This window comes from Oryza brachyantha, chromosome 1, assembly GCF_000231095.2.
Source record: "Oryza brachyantha chromosome 1, ObraRS2, whole genome shotgun sequence".
In the NCBI taxonomy this organism is placed as follows: Eukaryota; Viridiplantae; Streptophyta; class Magnoliopsida; order Poales; family Poaceae; genus Oryza; species Oryza brachyantha.
The window spans coordinates 20,485,953-20,507,950 of record NC_023163.2 but is presented as its reverse complement, the minus strand read 5'-3'; the positions used below and the strand labels follow the sequence as shown (position 1 = coordinate 20,507,950).

The window sequence follows — 21,998 nt, the reverse complement described above, 5'->3', positions numbered from 1 at the left end:
TGCCTAGATCACTGTTCATGCCAAATCCGTCTTTGACACCACCACTTAGGCAAATATGTTGACAACGACGCTGCTTGGAGCATATCCGTAGGTAGTGATGAGAAGAGAAGATGCAATGGTGACCTAGGAGAAGAGTCCAAGGAAGTGCCACGCCACCTCGATTTGTGCTCACAGCCAAGGCGCCACTTTGATCTGGACTGCGTTGAGATCTTAGGGTACATTGCCTTTGACACGACACTCGTCGGCTAGGAGCTTGTCTGAGGTTGCAATCATAAAAAGAGATGGGAAAGGGCAAAGGCACTAGGAAGCCGCTGGGGGAGGAAGAGGAGAGGCGGGGCTGATAGGGAAGGAAGAGGGAAAGATGGGATCAAAGCTAGTGAGGGGTCGGGGAAAAGGATACGATACGGTGGGATTATATACATATACATACAAATACACACACGTCACACACACACAATATATATATATATATATATATATATATATATATATATATATATATATATATATATATATGTGTGTGTGTGTGTGTGTGTGTGTGTGTGTGTGTGTGTGTGTGTGTGTGTAGTATTTGATATTTATGGTTTAGTATAAAGTATTGAACTTATCAACAAATTAAGATAAAACAAGGAATCCAATAAAAAATATCCCAAATATAAAAAACTAGAGAACTTTCTTAGAAGTGTGGTTGTCGATGTCATGGGAACAAGGGTCCTCGTATTAGTAGCTTGTGGCACATGGGACCTAGGCATGCTCATTCTTCAAAGGGGTCGGACGACCATGCGGATCCCCTGCGGTCGAACCAAGTCCTTCACCCCCTCCTGCCTCTGGGATCTTGGGCTCGACTTCTGTTTAGGGCAGTCGAGCCACCTTGACCTCTCTACAACCATGCCAACCGGTTTTCGGGACCTCTTTGCCTCCCCATCACATATCAGGACCAACGCATGCATGGTGTCTAACACACCTTTTACCACTCGATGCATTAAATATAATAGGAAAACTCCTAACATCAACAAGCACCGAACATAGAAGAAGGGATACCTCTTTTTAGTATCATTAGTCCCGTCAATAACATCACTTTCTTTATGGCGTACAACCGCTTACTAGACTACATTCTCTCGTTAATGAGGCTTCTATAGCTACCCTTTGAGGTAATGTGTTGCCAATTGAGATTAATAAAGAGGGTTATGCCCAGGAGAGAATATAGGGACTCAGAGGACTATAAGAGCCACCAATATATGGGGTCATGCCTGATAGAAGGGGAATTCTAGCTTGATCTTCTACCTGTATTCCACAAAAAAAATCACACAAATACCACATGAGTAGGGTATTACGCCTCCACACGGTTTGAATATGGATAAATCATCTTGTTCGTGGGATTTCTCTCACTCATACTCCGACCCTATTTGGTAAGGCTCTAAACTCTAACTCCTAACTCCAAATTCCTACTCCAGTGAGAGCTAGAGTAGGGTTCACAACGTGGTGCTCGAGGCTAGGAAGGTCAAGAACGGCCTTGCCCCGCCTTGATTTCTTCCCCAGCCCTAAAGCCAAAACCGGTCCAAAACATGCCCGGCCCCCAACCGAGGCCTTGCAAGTAGATGGCAAGGGCCTGACCTCTCAACGAGGTGGTGTGCACGGAGGCAGCGATGGCTGAGTTGAGGGTAGTGTTGGCTGGCGCGATGATGGGTGTGGTCCTGTGGACTCGAAGGCAACAACGGCTAGCGAGACAAGAGCACGTTTGTGTGGAGGCAAGGGCCACGAAGGTGGCGGTGGGGGCGATGGCTGGCAGACCTATTGGGTAGCGACATTGACAAGTTAGGTGCTAGCAACAGTGAGGATTGAGGATTGGGAATATGGTTTACTGCGTAGTATATATACCTCTAGGATGTTGGGCATATTGGGTTTTTTTTTTCCAATATGCTATTTTTTTTGATAAAGGGGCAATATAGACTTTGGGGCCTCGTGGGTGAATTGCATTCCCCGTCCTCTCCTCGGCAATTGCAGGGGCCCTGACCCTGTTGGTGCAGGTCCCTACCGAGTCCCTAACCTCGCGGGATAACCGCCAACCCTAAGCTAAAGTACAGCTCAAAACTGTTTGGCCTGTTGGGCGGTGGTGGCGACAAGCTAGGTGCTAGCAACAATGAGGATTGAGGATTTAGAATTAGGGTCCTCTAGTATGTTGGGCATATTAGGCTTTTTTCCAATATGCCATTTTTTGATGAAGGGGGTAAGATAGACTTCTAGGCACCACACATGAATTTGCATTGCCCCTTCCCGCTCCCCCGACTCCATTGGTGTGGGTCCCCACCTAGTTCCCTGTCCCACGGGGTAACCGCCGACCCTAAGATGGAGAACAACTCAAAATTGTTTGGATAGCTCATTCAGCTCAAGAATTCTTGGAAGAGACTATATGTGTATATTGACAATAATACAATTGTGGTTTTAGGGGTAGGTGAGCGAGACTTTTACTTAATTACATCATAAACTATAGTGCAATGGGGTTTTTTTTTGATGGAGTGGAGTTGTAGAGTAGAGAAAACCAGCTTTGCCCCTATAGTTCATTTCTAGGAGCAATTTTGTTAACTCCACTAAATAACATAGAATATATACCGTTTGACATAACTCTAGCTCTAGATAAATTAGAGTTAAAAATTAGAGTTGTGCCAAACGGCCCTCGTTCTCTTCTATCTCTCGAACCGTAACATCCGTGTTCTGTGGCTTTCCCTACGCTTAACGAGCCAAACATGAATAGATGGTCCACCGACTTCCCGATCGAGGAGTTCACCTTCAAGAGTGGTTTTTACTAATGCAAGTGCGATTTGCATCATTTAATGCCCTTTAGGTAAACTGTACTGTACAAGAAATCAACATTCAGAAGCCATCCAACTTTTAGAAAACAAACATGTAAATAAGTACGCAAGTACTCGTGAGAGATGTGGCTCCGTACCCCCAAGTGACTGCTGGCCCCATATGTTTGCCGAGACTGCAGCAAAGGCAGTAGTGAGCCAGTGACGCAAAGCAAGCACGCAGCAGCAGCATTACGTTTTTAACACCAATAAAGACTTTTGCCAGCGCTTCACCACCGGGACAGCCTCACTGCGGCAGCCTCTGCCGCTGCCGGCCGCAGTGGGCTGCCTCTGCTCTGCGCGCCCTTCGTCTCCCCTCCATCACTGCGCTCGGCTCCCGCCTCTTGCGCTGCCTGTCTCCTTTTACTGCAAAAGCCGGTACTGCTATGAGCAAGTAATAATGTGATAATTTAAGGAAGCAACAGTAGAATTTATTTATCACTGTCCATGTGTCATCTGTTGTCTTTTTAAGAAAAAAACTAATATTATATTTGTAAATAAAAAATAATTACATATAAAACTTTAGAGATGCATTCATAGCGTTCTAAAATTTAAAACAGAAAATATACTACAATAAAAACCTCAAAATCATCTTTACATTTAAAATTTAAAATTTAGCTTATAACAATAAGTAAAAGCCAAAAGATGGGGTGCATGCATTACCACCTCCGCTGCTACTCGGAGCGGAAAAATGTCAAAGCTATGAGTTTTTTTTTAATTTTTTTTAAAAACCACTTACACTTTGTTTTAGAAATGAACAATTTTGTCACGTGCACAATGTTTTAGCGAGGTTTCATTTGTAAAGTATTAGAACCTCCCTCTAGAAAAGAACTCCATTTTAGCCTACCTCATATAAATAAACAAGTCACAAGGACTAAAATGTCTCGGTGCATATGTCTCCTGCTTAAATTTAGTGTACTTGTCCCATACTTTGTAAAATTCTAATGTAACAGTAACTTAAGAAATAAAGATTTTTTTAGGAAAAATGAGAGAAAAACAAAAGTATAATCTTGGTAGGACGAAGGTAGTAGAAGATGTTACTATTTATGTTCTAAAATAAAACTATTTCTAACCCTCGTCGTTTATCCTAAAATATTGTTATTTCTCGATCGACCTTCTCAATAATTATTCTCCATTTAACTTTTATATCTATGTTTTTTTCTTAACCAATGGTAACACTTGCCCAATCATTTGCATCTACTTTCTTAATACTCATACCCACGTCTAGAAATGTAATACTAACTCTATCCCAAAACATAAAAAACATAAATATTTATGCCGTTTAGTAGAAATTAAGGTTAAAAAGTAAAATATATGATGCACCTTAATAAATAAGAAATAAATGTGAGTGAGAGTATAAGTGAGGATAAAATGAGGGATTTTGATCGAGAAGTGATTCCTAGGACAAATATAAATGATTATATTTTGATACAAGATTTAAATTTTAGAAATAATTATATATTTGAAAGTATAGGGTATTTTGGAAAATAATAACCATTCTTAGAACACGGGAATTAAGAAAATATGTGAAAATTATTGGAGAAAAGTCATGATTGGTTTATAAGAGAATATATAAATGAGAAAATTAGATGAAGAATAATCTTGATTGATTGAAGTTATTGGTACTTAGACTTTAAATAGGGTCAAAAACACATTTTCCCTTGTTAATAAAATATAATTGGATGTGATATAAATGATATAATATGATGATCTGCTGCTGGAGTAAAATCATATATGGAGGGGAAAACTTTTTTTTAGATGATTATTTAAATGAAGATATAATAAATGAGATCTTCTGCGGTATCCAGTGAGTAGCACGGTAGGAATAATACCGGAGATGATCTAGATTCAATATAGAGAAGATTAAATTTTGATAAACTGTTAGGCATGCTAAGAAATAACTTTATTTTAAGATAAATAATAGACGACAAAAATAGTGTGGATGGAGTACTGAACTGTTACTAGTAGAAAAAAAAAATCCAAAGCTACTGGGGCCTGCTCGAACACTGCATTCCCCTAGCGCTCTCTTTATCCAACAATATTTGTAAGGCCGTAGCCCTGGCCTCCCCTCTGCCGCCTACGAGCCCTCCCCCCACCACCACCTCCCCGTATACCCAAGCCATTCATGGCCATCACCACCATGTGTCGCCTCCTCACCTCCGCCTCTCCTCACCCACTCCGCGCTCCTCTCCATTAAAACCCAAGCAAGCTCCGCCTCGATCGCTTCCCTTGATTAGCTCTCCGCCCTCCGCTGTCTCCGTTGACGGCCGCGAGCGTGCGTTGGACTTGAGAGCGCGGCGGCGGCTATGGTGGGCATCGACCTCAACACCGTGGAGGAGGAGGAGGAGGAGGACGAAGCGGAGGGAGGCACCGGCACTCCTCCGGCGCCGGCGAAGGCGGGTGGCGGGGTGTGCCTTGAGCTGTGGCACGCCTGCGCCGGCCCCGTGGCGCCGCTGCCGCGGAAGGGCAGCGCCGTGGTGTACCTGCCGCAGGGCCACCTCGAGCACCTCGGGGCCGCGCCAGGCGCCGCCGTCGCCGCGGTGCCGCCGCACGTGTTCTGCCGCGTCCTCGACGTCAGCCTCCACGTGAGTGCGGCGCGCCCGCCCGCTTGCTACTCGCCCCCGGTGCTCTGTCGCGCGCGAGCGCAATGTGTTCGAGATATTGATTTGACGGTCTGCTTCCGTTGTGCTGTGCAGGCGGACGCCGCGTCGGACGAGGTGTACGCGCAGGTCTCTTTGGTCGTCGACAACGAGGTGCGTTCGTGTGTGCTGATCCAAAAATGGGATGATATCTGGGAGTTCGGTCAGTGCTAGTAGCTCAGACAGAGTTACTATCTTTTGGGGTGGTTGCTGCAGGAAGCGAAGAGGCGAATGCGGGAGAGGGAGCACGGCGCGGGCTGCGACGGTGAGGGCGAGGACGCCGTGAAGCGGCCGGCCCGGATTCCCCACATGTTCTGCAAGACGCTCACGGCCTCCGACACCAGCACGCACGGAGGCTTCTCCGTGCCGCGCCGCGCCGCCGAGGACTGCTTCCCGCCGTTGGTACTGGCCGGGCGTTTGCGATTGGGACTAGTTTACCTCGCTGTGATTTGTGGATTGCTCGTGTGGTGACTCTGTTCAGCTTGGTGTCTGCAGGACTACAGCCTGCAAAGGCCGTCCCAGGAGCTCGTGGCCAAGGATCTGCACGGCACGGAATGGAGGTTCAGACATATCTATCGAGGTGATTCACCGGTTTAGCCTATCTTTGCGATGGGGATATCAGCCGTACTAGACACTAACTACCATATATGTACATACATACAGCGTGGTTGTTTGGTTTCTTCCCGGGAACATGGGATTAATTTGCTTAACGCGCGATAGAACCTAGTAACGTACAAGCTACGGTCATACACCTTCCTATAGCACATCAGCAGGCTCTTCAGGCGGAACTAGTGTACTTTGTTCAACGAACAGCACATTATTATAGTTCTGTGTTTTGGTAATGATTAACCAGGTCCCATTTCAGATACCTTTTACCATGCCTAGGGACGGCAAACTGTTTGAGGTGGCCAGTTTTGATGAAACAAGCAAAAAAAAAAAAAAGACTACTAGAAATTGTTCCGACAGGATAGAAACGAGCAAACTAAGCTATTTATTCTCTTTAGGTTCTGCTCACTTACTCTGGTACCGGTTAAGTCTTTGCTTTTCATTCAGAAACTGCGGTCTTCTACAACTATTGTGACAAAAGTTCAAATAGTTAGGCTAATTGCATTTTGAAGGAATCTTACAGAAATTATGATCCATAATATCTCATAGGTCTGCCTCCCATCGTTACAGGTCAACCACGGAGGCACCTTTTAACCACTGGATGGAGTGGGTTTATCACTAAGAAGAAGCTAATTTCAGGGGATGCAGTGTTATTCCTCAGGTAGGTCTATAGCTCATGTACTCATGAACCACTAACTAGAAACGTACTGAAGCTTCCCTCTTGTAATGATCTCCAGAGGTGAAGATGGAGAGCTTCGATTGGGAGTGCGCCGCGCTGCTCAGCTAAAAAATGTCACCCCTTTTCCTGCCCTTCATAATCAGATCTCAAGCACTACAAGTCTTAGTGAAGTTGCGCATGCTGTTGCCGTGAAAAATATTTTTCATATCTACTACAATCCCAGGTAACATTTAAATATCTCTGCACAGATGTTTGTACAAGTCACCATTATCCAAAAAAAGTTGTTCAAGTCACATATGCACAGAAATGGCCATCGTTTGGCTGCAGCAGGCGGTGCGGCTGGCAGCAAGCAGCAGCGGCAGCCAGCCCATCAATTGGGTGTTTAGGGTAATTAGGTGATTTAGGATTTTCTTGTGGCAAATGTGAATACACTTATACACGGCCAGCTGGTTGCATTACTACAATTTGGCAACCGTAATTAGCCCATACATGATGGATTACATAATTTCTATATGGTTAATAAGCTGATTAGGAATTTTGGATTTTGCTACAGTACTTAATTTCAGTCGTACCATAACATCCAAACACGGTCGCCAGGGGGTGATTACAAGTTTACAACCCAGAATTACGTCTTACAGACTATCAATATTACATATCGGTGTCCTACAAATAATAAGTTACTGCTTGACTGGAACATAAATAGCTATCATACGTACAGATTGTACGCCATGTAATCATGTAAATTCTTCATGTAATCATTGTCATTGTCCGGGTCAGCATCCTCATCAGCTTTACCATGCGCATGCACATAATTCTCATCGAACTCCACACTATTAATGTCCGGATCGTCAGACCCAGAATCAAGCACAAAATTGTGGAGAGCAAAGCATGCAATAATTATCTACATTTGTCGGTTCCTCTGTACAAAGGATCCCCTTGGAGCAGCATCCGCCATTCATTCTTCAGGAGACCAAAAGCTCGTTCTATGACATTGCGCAACGACGCATGTGCATAGTTGAACTCCTGAACTCCATCAGGCTCATGATGTCGGAACTCCGACACGTGGTTTCTCTCACCTTTGTAAGGTGCCAAATACCCCGTCGTCATAGCATATCCTGCATCAACTAAATAGTACCTTGCTGTAAAAAAAGAAATTAATTTCGAATATATAGTTCGAAATTATAATAAAACCATTGACAACAAATATTACCAGGTAGCGGATGTGGGAACAAGTGCGCTCTGTCGCCTACAACTGCCCGCCTGAACACTATAGTTCTAAATTTCTTGTTTGGAAATGGTCATGTGAGGCATCAGATAAAATAAGTGAACAAATGATAATTTTTAGTTTCGTTGCAGTGATAGTGTTCTTTCTTCCAAATGATATGCATGAATTTTTAATGTACAAATTCTGGCTGTTCTTCTGCATTCTACTCCCTCTTGAACTGCAAAGGTAGCTGTATTTTGGGACATAGTATCTCCTGAATATCGAGATGGTTAAAGGTCTTCAGAGTTATATATTTTTCCGCCTCTCTCTTGTTGGATATGTCTTGAAGTCATTTCCTGCCTTTAATAAGTTAGTTGGACTTGCAGGTTAAGTCAGTCTGAGTTCATTATACCCTATTGGAAGTTTATGAGAAGCTTCAGTCAACCCTTCTCTGTTGGAATGAGATTCAAATTGATATATGAGAACGAGGATGCTTCTGAAAGAAGGTGCAATGAAATAGTTATATTTATCTTTTGTCAATGGGATCGCACCAGTAAATATATTTCTAGTTCGTGCTTGGTTATGCACAAGAATTTGTTTTCAGGCGCACTGGGATAATAATTGGAAGCAGAGAGGCAGACCCAATGTGGCATGGTTCGAAGTGGAAATGTTTGGTGGTATGCTCACTTATATATTGCTTTGCATATCAGATGGATGCCAGTATTTCTATTAAGTGATGCTGTACTGCCTTGTGGGTCCATGTTGTTCAAATCCCATATCTTAGCTTTTCATCTGTTGGGAAATTATAGTTTGTACAGTCAAAATTTTGAAAAAGTACTGAAACCAAAGTATTTAACCTTCGTATGTGAAATAAACTAGCTTAAAGCTCCTTTATGAACTTATACGAGGGACTATCGGTAAAAATGTCAATGTTTGCAGTATAGACGTAAATTCTTTGTGCATTCATGTATAATTCAGATGTTATATCTATATCTATGAATTTCTGATCAAATAAGTTTAGAAGCATGCAATATGCTAAAGCTTAATACACTTAACAAGATCACATGAACCCTGAAAATATCAACCTGCATTTCTGCTTGTTACCTTATAGGTTGGCATAGTATGTAGGGTTTGAAAGGCATACTTTACATGCCATGATGGGTAGGGTATCGTCTTTACTTCGTTAAAGTTTTCTCCATTTAGATTCCAGTCTTTATCATGTTCTTGATTTTTATACTGTATTGTGATGATGCTAGGTGAAATGGGATGATGATGTGGAGTGCCTTCGGCCTAATGGGGTATCTCCTTGGGAGATTGAGCTTAGTGGATCAGCTTCAGGATCTCATCTATCCACTCCCCATTCAAAACGGCTGAAACCATGCTTCCCTCAAGTTAATTCAGATGTTCTGCTTCCAAGTAGGTCCCATTGACAAGTCAAAGTACAATCACTTTCTATGCTGCATATTCCCTGCTGAACTTGTCTTTTTCCCATACTGGCAGATGGAAGTGTTTCTTCAGATTTTGCGGAGTCTGCCAGATTCCACAAGGTCTTGCAAGGTCAAGAATTGTTGGGTTTAAAAAACCATGGTGGTACTGTTAATACAGCTTCTCAGGCGACTGAAGCAAGAAATTTTCAGTACACTGATGAACGGAGTTGCTCTATCAACATGAGTAACAATATCTTAGGGGTTCCAAGACTTGGTGTGAGAACTCCAAGTGGAAACCCTGGGTTTTCCTACCATTGCTTAGGCTCTGGGGAATCTCAAAGATTCCAAGAGGTCTTGCAAGGTCAAGAAGTGTTTCGTCCTTACCAAGGAGGGATTTTATCTGATGACTGTATAAGAGGTTCTGGCTTCCGTCAACCTGATGGCAACCATGCATCTGGTGCAGCGCTTAAATGGCTTGCACCACAAGGATGTGGTCAGCATGGGATAACCACACCAGTTCTGCCGCAAGCGTCCTCTCCATCATCTGTGCTAATGTTTCCACAAACTAGTTCAAAGATGCCTGGCCTTGAATACATATATGGATGCCTGGACAGAAATGAGAATAGCCGACGTTTTAAGGTTGGACCTACCCAAGATATAGGAAGAACTGATGAAACATTACGACTCTGGCCTCGTCGTATGTCAGGTAAAGCACTAGATGGATGTATGGGAACTGAGAAGTTGAACTCCCCTGTTAGCGGTGCAGAGCATGAATCAAATAACAAGTGTCTTAATACAAATGGCTGCAAAATCTTTGGTATATCTTTGACTGAAAAGACCCAGGCAGGCAATGAAGTGGATTGTGGCAATGCCAGTTATCATTCTCGGTTCCAGTCTTTAAATTCACAGATGCCAAAATCACTAGGAAGCAGTTGTGCCACGGTATGGGCTCTATGAAATATTCTTATAGCGTCTTCTTCCTGTAACTGTTTGTTAACTGAAATAAATTTACAGGTTCATGAGCAAAGACCTGTTGTTGGCAGGGTGGTTGATATTTCAGCAGTGAATACGATGATCTGATACACTTGCTGTATCCGGGGAGTATATGCAGAAATAGTGACCAGCGGTATTTTGAGTGTCCCTCTTTTACTGGTGGTGGACAAAACTTCCATTCTGGCTATCTCATCCCTCTACGTGCTGTTGCCTCCAATTACTAGCATTTTGTCAGGCCACATCCTGGATGATGAAAAGGAGGAAATCAACACTAAAGTACTTCTAAGCTTTGAATCTCTAGTGTAACTCATGTTTTTAAGCTTTCGTTGTAATCAGCATTTATGTTGCGTGACCTTGCGATTTTCAGTTGCACGTTAAGACAAGCTCTTCTAGATGACTTATTTATGTTAGCAACACTTCATTTCCAATTTCTAATTTAGAGGGCTTGTGCGATAAGACAGGATCTTTTTCCAATCTCCAAAGTTTGGCGATCGTTCGGAGGTGTTTGTTTGCTCCTGGAACGTATAGTGATGCAAGGGCGAAACAATAAAAGCTGAGAAGGATGCGGAAAGTACTGCTCTTCCACTCTTCCAGGCTGTGTTTCTCAACAAACAACCCTAGAGCGTAAATGTGGCAATGGGGTTATAACCGTCGGGTATCGCCACCACGTATCCACCTTCACGATGGATGAGATGAGTTTTTCTATTGGAGGATCAAAATAAACTTCTGGGTATAAATTTTCCTTAAACCCATATGCATGCGAGTAATGGGTACCTAGTGGGTGATCCACAAACGGACCCAACAAGTCACCCCCATCAAGTGACAATCATATGAATATAGATAAAAATAGTAGGACAATAAACCAATACTTACAGATAACGTAATACAACCATTCTGAATTTAACAATTCAACAAGTTTACCACTTAGAGAATGTGTAAAGCTCTATTTCCTGGAGGCTACATCTACATGCTCCAAGGTTTCTCCTATTTTATACGCTAGCTATTGGGTTAACCGAGCATGCAACTATTTTCATTTAATTTTAGATGGTATATGGACCAAAAATTAAGTTGACTATGTAATATAATGGGTGTCCATTGGGAAACTGTATGGATAGAACAAATTCATACCCATACCACTTAAATGTTGGATGGTGTTTTTTCTCGTTAAGTGACAGACGGATACATAACCAAACCTACTTAAAGACCTTAATGGAGTAATATCCATCGGGCTTTGGATTATGGGTATCCATTGCCACCTTTAAAAAACACTCTACTAGAGTGGTTTTGTCAATCCACGTTGGGGTCAAGCTGCCATTAGGAATGGCAATTAGACCCATAGGTCCGGGGCCTAACGGGTTTTGTACCCAATAGGTGTAGGTATGGGCGAAGATTTACACCTATAGGTTTGTGGATGGGGTCCCGTGAAGCTATAGGTTGGGTGCGGGTTTTAAATTTAACCCATGGTGTCCATTGAGGTCCAAAAATCTAGCGACACCTTGAAATATTCGGTATAGAGCATGTTTATTGTTTAGTATTATAAGCCGAGAGCACGAGACTATTGTTGATGCATGATTTGATGTTTGCATTGATGTGATTGGATACTGAACGTTAGAATTCGATGAGCTTAATTTTACTTGCTTACTATTGTACCTTTTTTATTTTCTTGTTGCTATATTAATCAATCGACTATGTTCTATGCTTATTTGCTTGTTGCCTACAATTAAATAATGAGAAACCTTAATATACTCGTGGAGATGTCTCGATTAAAATGTTTTTTGTTTGACATGATTTCTCCCAGTCGATATCTATTGAGTTTCGGGTATCTAGCAGGTATGGATACGAGTTTAGTTTTACATCCATGAAGATTTATGGGTATGGCTTTAGCTTATGTTCATGGGTTTTGTAGCGGGTGAGTTTTTTTCATAAAACCTGCCCTAAACCTGACCCATTGCCATTTCTAACTACCATGGAGGAGAGATGATAAAAAATGTCTTGTTTGAAGAGGATGTGATGTTTAGGAAGAGAAGTAGTGGTCCAAGCCAGGGTCGGTTCCATAATTTGATGAGCCCTAGGTGAATTTAGTGTCGTAGGCTAAATATTTTTTATTTTTAATATATATTATATAATCATTTATTCGCAAAAGTGACATAAATAAATATCACTAACATGATAAAAAAAGTACTGACTCTTAAGAGTTAATATACAATATATTCTCGGTTCTACATCTTGAATGTTGATAGTAAATTGAAAACTAAAATAAATAAAATGATAAAAAATGAACTGAATAAAAAACCCTTTTCATTTGTGTTCATAGCAATTTAAAAACCAATGCTTAAAAATAAATTACAATAAGAACACATTAAGATCAGCTCTAATATTAAGTTTCAAAATTCAAATTTTGGCTATGACAATAAGCCAACAAGTAGATGATAGAACTACTAATTTTGACCAATAGATTATTATCATGTATTAATTTTGTAAGTCGATTAATCGTCTACTTGTAGAAAGAATAGAAGCATAAATCAAACCATATGAGCATATAAATATAAATTTGACTTCCCCCTCCCGGTTGGCGAACGGGATTATGTAACATCTCGTTCAAAAGTCTGATATACACTGTACCGTGACTTTGGATATATTTTCAGCAGTCCGATTTGCAACGAGCGCTCGAGATCGATCGCTACATTACTGGTAAACAGTACATATGACACAGTATATTTACGGTTTTTTACTGTAGCTACGGTGTTTAAAGTCAGGGTACTGTAGCGCAAGACACATATTACTTAGCGTTTTTGTGACTTTTTTCGCTACATCAGATAATCCAGATTGCCGGGCTGGGGCCCTAGGCGGTCGCCCCTCCTGCCTAGGCCCTCGTCTAGCCCTGGTCCAAGCAGCAATTGAGTCAGGGGTGGTAGGGCAGTGACAACCATTGGCTTTGAGGTTGGAGAAACATGGGGCAAGAGATGATTGATGATGGGGAATGGAAAAAATAGGGAGTACGTCAGAGATTTGCCTATATCTACTAGCTCACTGTCCTATCCATGTCCGTTGCAACCTTGCCCGATGTTAATTCCTGCTCGACCGCTACGATCTTGCCTTGCGCTCGCTCGCTTCCGCTTCTTTGCTAGTGGAGATGGAACCGGGGACACAAGTGATGTGTCTTTCATTAATTTTCTTGAGGGAGGTAGTCAGGTAGGTGGGAGGAGAAAATGATTTTGGTGGTGGGCTCATCTAAGCCTCCGTGCAATTAGGGATAAAAATGGCTCGGAAACGGACAGAAACCACCTCTATCGTTTTCATTTCCATATTTTTTTGGAACCGGAACCGAAAACCCCGGATTCGCCATCGGGACAATATCGAAAACGAAAACGGAGCGGATACGAAACGGACTGAATACGGTATCAAAAATTTATCGAAATATAAAAATACCTTAAAATGAGTATAAAGATCTCTAAAACGACATATCATATTCTCAAAGGAACCCAAAAAATAACACATCATAAATTCTAAAATACCACGTGTCACAAGAAAAAACATTCATGGCTCATATTTATACAGTAGAATAAAAGTAGACATCAGCTAGAGGCGGCGCTGGGGGCCGGAGGCGTCCATGGCCGGCGCTGGCGATGCAGGCAGGTGGATGGAGTAGAGGCGGCGTCGGGGACCGGCACCTACGGGGTGGAGCGAGATCTCGCCGACGCTAGGGCTGACAGAGGAGGGCAGCGGGGGTAGGAGGGGACGCGGGGCTAGAAGCGGGCAATGACGCCGGTGACGCGAGGCAGCACCGCTGCAGCCCCCTTCGCCTGCACGCATAGGTGCGGTCGCCGATCTGCCGCCTCCCATCTGTGTAGTGGTGCCGTGGTGGTTCGCTGGCTAGGCTGCTAGCCGGCTAGCACTCATGGGCCGCCTAGGCCGATTTGGAATTTGGGCTGGGCCACTTTCATTAATTTATATGATGTTATTTTTTGGAATTCCAAAAATTTTTTCGGAATTTTTCCGACTGATCCAGCGTTCCGCCGGATAGTATGTTTACCGTATCCGTTTTCAAAAAAAAATCCGATTCCGATACCATTTCTGAAAAGATTTTGACCGATTGGTTCCGTATCCAAAAATCGGTTCGGATTCCGGAAAAATTTTGAACCGTTTTCACCCCTACATGCAATGCGAACACAGATGCAATGCAAACACAGTAGTTTTAGGGGTGGGTTCAACTGCTTTCGCCGATATGGATTCTAATTTCTAAGCTAGGTTTACTCTAGACTTGCTTGGCTAGGCTAGTTGTTTCAAACTGAAAAAAAGATATTTTTTATCATATTTGAGAAGTATATTAAGGTATCAAAAATTTTAGTGCAAAATTTTGATACGTCAAGATACTAAACTTTTACACTAAAAAGTATGGTATCATAAGATATTTTTTTAAGGATGATAAAAAAACTCACAAAAAAATAGCTAGCTTCAAGGGGCAAGCTAACCTCAAGGGGCCATGAAAGTCTCATTGGTAAGGGCGAGACAAAGTGGTCCTCCTTTGATTGCAAAAATCCAGTACACAGCAAGCAAACCAACCAAACAAAATGGAGTATGGTAAGTCTAGCTAGCAGGCAAAGAATTGATTTGCCCTTGCTAGGCTAGGCTAATTGGGCAACAAAACCAAAGATGAGTACCCTTCGCGCAACCGTGCACTACACAGCACAAATGACTAACAATGCCATGAGCCAGTGCAAGTACCCTTACCTTCTTCTGCTGCGTTCGTTTTAAGGGTTGGAAACCCTTACTCCAATAGGGTAACCGATTATCGCATAATTAATTAAGTATTTGCTAAAACGTTTTAAAACAGATTAGCATAATTTAAAATCAGCAGTTTCTTTTTACAAAAACCATACCGTTTATCACTTCAATAAATATGTGCGTGAAAAATAAGGGAGTGGCAATTGGGAAAGGCTCTTTCAAAGGTAGCCTAACAATCACCCCGAAGAATGCTCAAGGTCGAACTCCCATATGAATGCATCCAGCTTGATAATAAATATATAGGGTCCCATTGTTTTGCTTTTTGGAACAAAACAAAACAACTTATTTGTAAACAAAAAATAATTATAGGTAAAACTTTTATATACTTGTCAATAGCAATTCAAAAGAAAATACTGTAAAATAAAATATGACGAAACAAATCACAAAACCAACTCCAAAATTAAGTTTTAAAATACAAATTTTAGCTTATAATCAGCACCACAAAATGATAGGAGCTATAGACCAGATCAATAGCTTTTAGTAATTCATAGATACACGAAATGATTATTAGGCCACTCCCTATAAGAGTTCCATTCACATTAAATAGGATGACATATTTGATAATGTGATAAAGAATCAATGAAGAAAGCAAAACCATGAGTTTCATCTTAGATAAAAACCATTTCTAGATTGTTTCTAATACAATTTATCTTTTATATGTATAATGTCTATGAAATAACAAAATGAAACAATTGCATTGCATGACCTATTTCAACTATCTATTAAATGTCTCGTTGCTTATGTCCCACTTTTGGAAACACAAACATGGTCTCTTTTTTCGCTTTTGAAGGAAAAAACCAAGCGGTATATTTGTAAATAAAAAATATTTTATGAATAAAACTTTTATTTACGTGTTCTTAGCGATTTATGATAGAAACCATAAAATCAACTCTATATTTAAGTTAAAAATTGATTTTGGCTTATAAGTATAAGTAAAAGAAAAAAGATGGGATGAATAATTAAAAATCCTACTAGAAATGGACTTACGAATCCTTCGGTTGTGCATCGCTCTAATGCAACATCATTGCTGTAAAAAAGGTTCGGAAATACTCTTGTACGCATAGTCGCATACCATTATCCTTCTTCAATTTATATGAAGCTTGAATATCACATGATCACACAACAATCAGCAACAGTTGCAAGAAGGCTGGTTTCTTTATGTCAACTGACTACTGGCATCCTCCTATCCTATTCAAAGTTCCACACTAAAATTCAGGCGTCTGTTCCACACGGAACAAATGAAAATTTCATTCTTTATGTCAACTGGCATACTCATATCCTATCCTACCCTATCCACACTAAAATTCACGTGTACAGAAAGGATTGTTTAAATGGGGCTAAACTTTTTAGCCTCATGTCACATCGGATGTTTGAACACTAATTTGAAGTATTAAACATAGACTAATTAAAAAACTAATTTCATAAATGAGAGCTAATCCACGAGACGATTTTTTAGTCTAATTAATTTATAATTAGCAAATATTTACTGTAGCATCACATACGTTAATCATGGATTAATTAGGCTCATTAGATTCGTCTCGTGAATTAGTCCAAGATTATGGATGTGTTTTATTTATACACTATGTTTGCTATTTATAATAAGTATTCAAACATCAATGTGACTAAGGGCTAAAGTTTAGCCTTTAGAAACAAACACCCCCAAAATTCCACAAAGAAAAAGACACTAATATGTGCCTAACTCTAATATGACAAACACGTACCTCTCGCCCAGGTAAGCACCGGAATCTTCGCTGGTCCAAGCTATCATCCATCACCAAAAAGATATGCGTCAAATATGAACATAAGACTTCGGTCTTCAGTTGCGGATCATATGGAAGCACCTGGCCAATGATATCAAACAAGACAAGCTGGAAAAGAAAAAAAAACAATGGCAATATTTCTCCATCTGATCATCCTTTCACCCTTCCTCTTTCTTGGGCTGTTCAGCGTTTCTGCTTCGCCCCAGCTGACACTGAACACAGGCTCGTCTCTCTCAGTGCAAGACCACGAGCATACGTTCCTGGCATCACCGAATTCCGTCTTCTCCTGTGGCTTCTACCCAGTTGGGACAAATGCCTTCACCTTCTCCATCTGGTTCACAAACACGGTGGACAGGACTATCGTCTGGTCTGCAAATCCCCAGTCCCCAGTGAATGGGCATGGATCAAAGGTATCGCTGCATGACGATGGCTACCTGGTCCTGACGGATGTCAATGGTTCCACGATCTGGATGAGCACAGTGAGCGCAGGCGAGGGGTCGACGGCTGAGCTGCTGGAGAGTGGAAACCTTGTGGTCAGAGATTCAGGCGGCACAGCCATGTGGCAAAGCTTCACTTCACCAACGGATACCTTGCTCCCTGCACAGCAATTGACCAAAGACACGAGGTTAGTATCCGGATACCATAGCCTTTACTTCGACAACGACAATAGCCTTCGTCTTGTATACAATGGACCTGAGTTCTCAAGCATCTACTGGCCAAATGATGATTATACCATGTTCCGGTATGGCATCAAAGTCAAGAACAACTCCAGGCTTGCGGTCCTAGATGACAAAGGTGGTTTCTTCTCAAGTGATGCCCTTACAGTACAGGCATCTGATTTTGGTCTTGGGATCAAGAGAAGACTGACTCTTGACTACGATGGCAACCCCAGAATTTACAGCCTTGATGCATCAAATCGAAGTTGGATAGTCACATGGCAAGCCATAGTGGAGATGCATTATGTGCACGGCATGTGTGGAAAGAATGGGTTTTGTGAGTACTCACCCGAACCTAGTTGTTCATGTCCTCCTGGATTTGAGATGGTTGATCCACAGAATTGGAGCAGAGGCTGTAGGCCGACATTTAGCTATAATTGTGGGCAAGAGAGGTACAAGTTCATTGAGATTCCCCAAACCGACTTTTATGACTTTGATCTTGGCTTTAACGAGTCTATCTCATTTGAAGAGTGCCGAAATATTTGCTTAAAGACGTGCTCTTGCATTGCTTTCTCTTACCGGCTAACTGGAACTGGTGTTTGTTACCCTAAAGGCCTGCTGTTCAATGGTTACAAATCTCCCGCATTTCCAGGAAGTTTATATCTTAAAGTGCCCTACAGCGCTAACATAGAGGCCTCGTCAAAACAATCAGTTCTCACATGTTCCCTTGGCAGTCAGGAGATTGCAACATCTTCAGATCATACAAGATGGCTATATTTCTATATATTCCCTGGAGTATTCGGAGCCTTGGAACTAGTTTTCGTTCTGACAACGTGGTGGTTTCTTTCCAAAAAAAGTTACATTCAGAATTCAGCAGAGGGAGGTTACATGATGATAAGAAATCAATTCAGGAGGTTTACTTACCAAGAGCTGAAGGAAGCAACAGGAAAGTTCAGGGAAGAGCTTGGAAGAGGTAGTTCTGGAATCGTATACAGAGGAGTGCTCAATGATAAGAGGATCATTGCAGTGAAGAAGCTTGTCGATGTCGCACGATGTGAAGCTGAATTCCAAGCAGAAATGAGTTTAATTGGTAAGATCAACCACATGAATTTGGTCAGGATATGGGGCTTCTGCTCAGAAGGAAAAAACAAGCTACTGGTATACGAGTATGTGGAGAACGAGTCACTGGACAGATATCTGTTCAATACCGTCAGTACTGAAAGATTGCTCATGTGGAGAGAACGTTTTAATGTTGCCTTGGGAGCAGCAAGGGCATTGGCTTACCTCCACCATGAGTGTCTTGAGTGGGTTTTCCATTGTGATGTGAAGCCCGAGAACATACTCTTGACCCGAGATTTCGAAGCCAAGATAGCAGACTTTGGACTATCAAAATTGTATAAGAGAGAGGGCTCCAGCTTCAACTTTTCCCAAATGCGAGGAACAGTAGGCTACATGGCACCGGAGTGGGCAACTAATTTGCCAATCAATGCAAAGGTAGATGTCTTCAGCTATGGAGTGGTGCTTTTGGAAATTGTGGCTGGACAGAGAATTTCAAGCCATACAACAAGGGAAAGCAGAGTTATCAAGTCAAAACAATTTATTGAGAACGTCAGGGAGGCTTTAACTGCTGGGGATACCAAGTGCATCGTGGATGGTAGGCTTCATAACCAATTTAATTCTGAGCAGGCAATGGTTATGTTGACAATTGCTGTATCATGTCTTGAAGAAGACAGAAGCAAGAGGCCTACCATGCATGAAGTTGTCAAAACTCTCCTGGACTGTAAAGAATAACCTGGCTATTTCATTAGTCAATGGATCTGCAAACAACAGGGACTAAAAGCAGTAAAAGAACAAGGTTGTATTGTTAGCAATGTTTTGCACACATATTCAGACCTGACAGGAAAAAGGACAAGACATTACTTCTTGTCTCCTGTCATTTGGCCAATATCCACCAGTTATCCTTTTCGTGTGAAAATCAAGTTCATGCATTGTCTAGTTATTGTACTCCCTCCAAAACATAACAACTTCCGTCTGTGAATCTAGACATTATAACCACAAGTTGCTATATTTTAGGATGAAAGGAGTACGACTTATCAGGATTTTTAACTATCTTTTGTAATAAAAAATATGGTAACTTCCGATGACATCTCAAGGGCCATAGAAATACCTACTCTTTCAAGTTTGTTTTGTATAAGCACACTGATTTTTTTTATTTGTTCTTGCAGCACAGAATTGTTTATAAATCTCCAAATTTTGTTTAAATACTGATAATTCCACAATAATAAAGGGTCTAATATCTATTCCCTAAAGTACTGGAGTAACATAGTTATTTGGTAAGCCATGTCAACCTTTCATTATATGAAACACCAAGATCAGTAGCATCTTCTACCAATTTATGTACTATGTCAATTTCGAATCGAAAAACCACGAACCAAATTACTGCATAACAGCACGGCGAAGAGAAGAAGAGAGAGGTCGGCGAAGAGAAGAAGAGAGAGGTGTCACCTTGGATGAGGTCGACGGACAAGTGGCAGCGCCGTCGACCGGGACGCCACCGACACCGCGACTGGGACCATGGGGATGACCAAACTGCTAATCCCCCCTGCGTCGGATCCCCGTCGAATGGTCGGGACCCTTTCCGCCCCCTTCCATCGCCCATGTGGGGATTCCGGCGATTTGACTTTTTAACACTCGTAACATTAAGATTCGATTATTTAACATCTTGACCCATTGTTATTGACTCAGATGATCTCACATGTCATACTCACGAGTGTCAACATAAACAATTGACCAACAAAAAAATGTCAAATCATCAAATTTATCCCGTCCTGCGGGCCACTACCATCCTCTCCACTATCTGCCCCATCGTCGACGGCATCTCACAGGGGTAGGCAGTTCACGCGGGGGGTTTCCCACTCTCCCCTATGCGTGGCGGCAACAGCAGACCGCTCCTACCCCGGACCTCGCCAGCTCGTCGACGGACTTCTCGTGGCCGCCGCCGCCGGTGTAATTAGCGGTCTCCTAACGCTAACTATATCCCGTATGTGTACATCTTCTGGATCTAGGACTCCCGTATCAGATCGGACGGTTAAGTTTAGTTCTCGAAAATTTTTAGGTTAGTATCACGTGGGATATCTGATTTGATGTTAGAGAACTATTTTGACGATTAATTAAAAACTACTTATATAGGTCGTCAGAAAGTACGAGACGAATTTTTTAAGTCTAATTAATCCGTCATTAGCATATATGAGTTACCGTAGCAGTATGACTAATCATGAATTAATTAGGCTTAAAATGTTCGTCTCGTAAATTTCTTCCAAATTATGTAATTAGTTATTTTTTTACCCATATTTAATACTATATACATGTATGTGAAGATAATTGGAGAACACGAAAACTTTTAGAAAATAAACATGGCCTGATGGCCATAAGCATCGTGGATTCATTCAATTGCGTAACCTTTGGTGCATGCTCGACGTGTTCGTGGCCTGAAGCTTTTTTATGCACCTTGTCTTTGTATTGATGTTTCAGTTTGTCAGCGGTAAATTGGGCGATCGTAAACGATATACGTGTAAAAAGAATAATTTGTAAATAAAAATTTTATATGTATGTTTCTAGCGTTCTGAAATCAAAGCTAAAAAATAAGAAATTTAATGTGTTAATAGTTTAAAATTTTAGCTCATAAAACTAACTGTAAGCGAAAAGATAGTAGTGAAGAAGATTAAAAAAACCCTTGAGTTTACTTTTTTTTCTTTGAAATTTTAAGTTGTTTACTGATTCTGATTTGTTAGTAGCTGTGGAGAAAGCTTAGCAAGTCCCTCTCATCATGATGGTTCAGTTTTGTCAGTGGAAGTTCTTCAGGCTGAGATTAAGAAAACACCATCGAGTTGCTTACTGATTTCCTAGTAATTGTGGGGCAAAGCTAGCAAGCCCCTCTCATCCTCACCGACAACCCCATGCCAAGTGCTGTAAGATATGCTGTCACGTGATTCCTGAAAAAACTCCGAACGCTGGTTGAATTGTCCTTAGAAAGTATTTCCGTTTGGCTGTTTCATAGAAAATACTGACGACAAAATTACAAATAAAAAATAATTTATAAATAAAATTTTTATATAACATATTTTAACGGTCTATAAGCAAGGCTAGAAAAATAAATTTCGATGAGAAAATTACCTAAAATCAACTCCAACTTTAAAATTAAAAATTTAAATTTTACTCCATAATTATAAATAGTAATGGTGCTGACTTCTAAAGAAAGCTGAAAGGCTGAAAGGGTGTAAGTTCCTGTTCGTAGGGCTCAGGGACAGAATCGCATGGGATGATGAAATGGTGAACTGATCACTGTCATAATTCGATTTTAAGCTTTCAACCGCTTAATACAATTTTTTGTCTCAAACTCTCTT

General features: G+C 41.5%; 2 protein-coding genes across 2 annotated transcripts; both read left to right on the top strand.

The window, feature by feature from the left end:
* Positions 1-4,916: 4,916 nt before the first annotated feature.
* On the top strand, positions 4,917-10,938 carry LOC102701118 (auxin response factor 2). Its single transcript, XM_040524036.1, has 11 exons — positions 4,917-5,431; positions 5,543-5,599; positions 5,702-5,887; positions 5,981-6,065; positions 6,662-6,752; positions 6,829-6,993; positions 8,361-8,480; positions 8,579-8,651; positions 9,231-9,390; positions 9,475-10,343; positions 10,416-10,938. The coding sequence occupies exons 1-11, from the start codon at positions 5,153-5,155 to the stop codon at positions 10,479-10,481; spliced, it is 2,151 nt and encodes a 716-aa protein (XP_040379970.1). The 5' UTR covers positions 4,917-5,152; the 3' UTR covers positions 10,482-10,938.
* Positions 10,939-17,067: 6,129 nt separating this feature from the next.
* Positions 17,068-19,746, top strand: LOC102715720 (putative receptor protein kinase ZmPK1). Its single transcript, XM_006646124.3, has one exon. The coding sequence runs from the start codon at positions 17,068-17,070 to the stop codon at positions 19,384-19,386; it is 2,319 nt and encodes a 772-aa protein (XP_006646187.1). The 3' UTR covers positions 19,387-19,746.
* The last annotated feature ends 2,252 nt before the right edge of the window (positions 19,747-21,998 follow it).

Bases quoted from the DNA above. Each gene is read 5' to 3' on its own strand.
- LOC102701118 (XM_040524036.1), top strand. From the start codon at position 5,153: ATGGTGGGCATCGACCTCAACACCGTGGAGGAGGAGGAGGAGGAGGAC. The intron at 5,432-5,542 runs GTGAGTGCGGCG...TGTGCTGTGCAG, and splicing joins TCCTCGACGTCAGCCTCCAC to GCGGACGCCGCGTCGGACGA. The intron at 5,600-5,701 runs GTGCGTTCGTGT...TGGTTGCTGCAG, and splicing joins CTTTGGTCGTCGACAACGAG to GAAGCGAAGAGGCGAATGCG.
- LOC102715720 (XM_006646124.3), top strand. From the start codon at position 17,068: ATGGCAATATTTCTCCATCTGATCATCCTTTCACCCTTCCTCTTTCTT.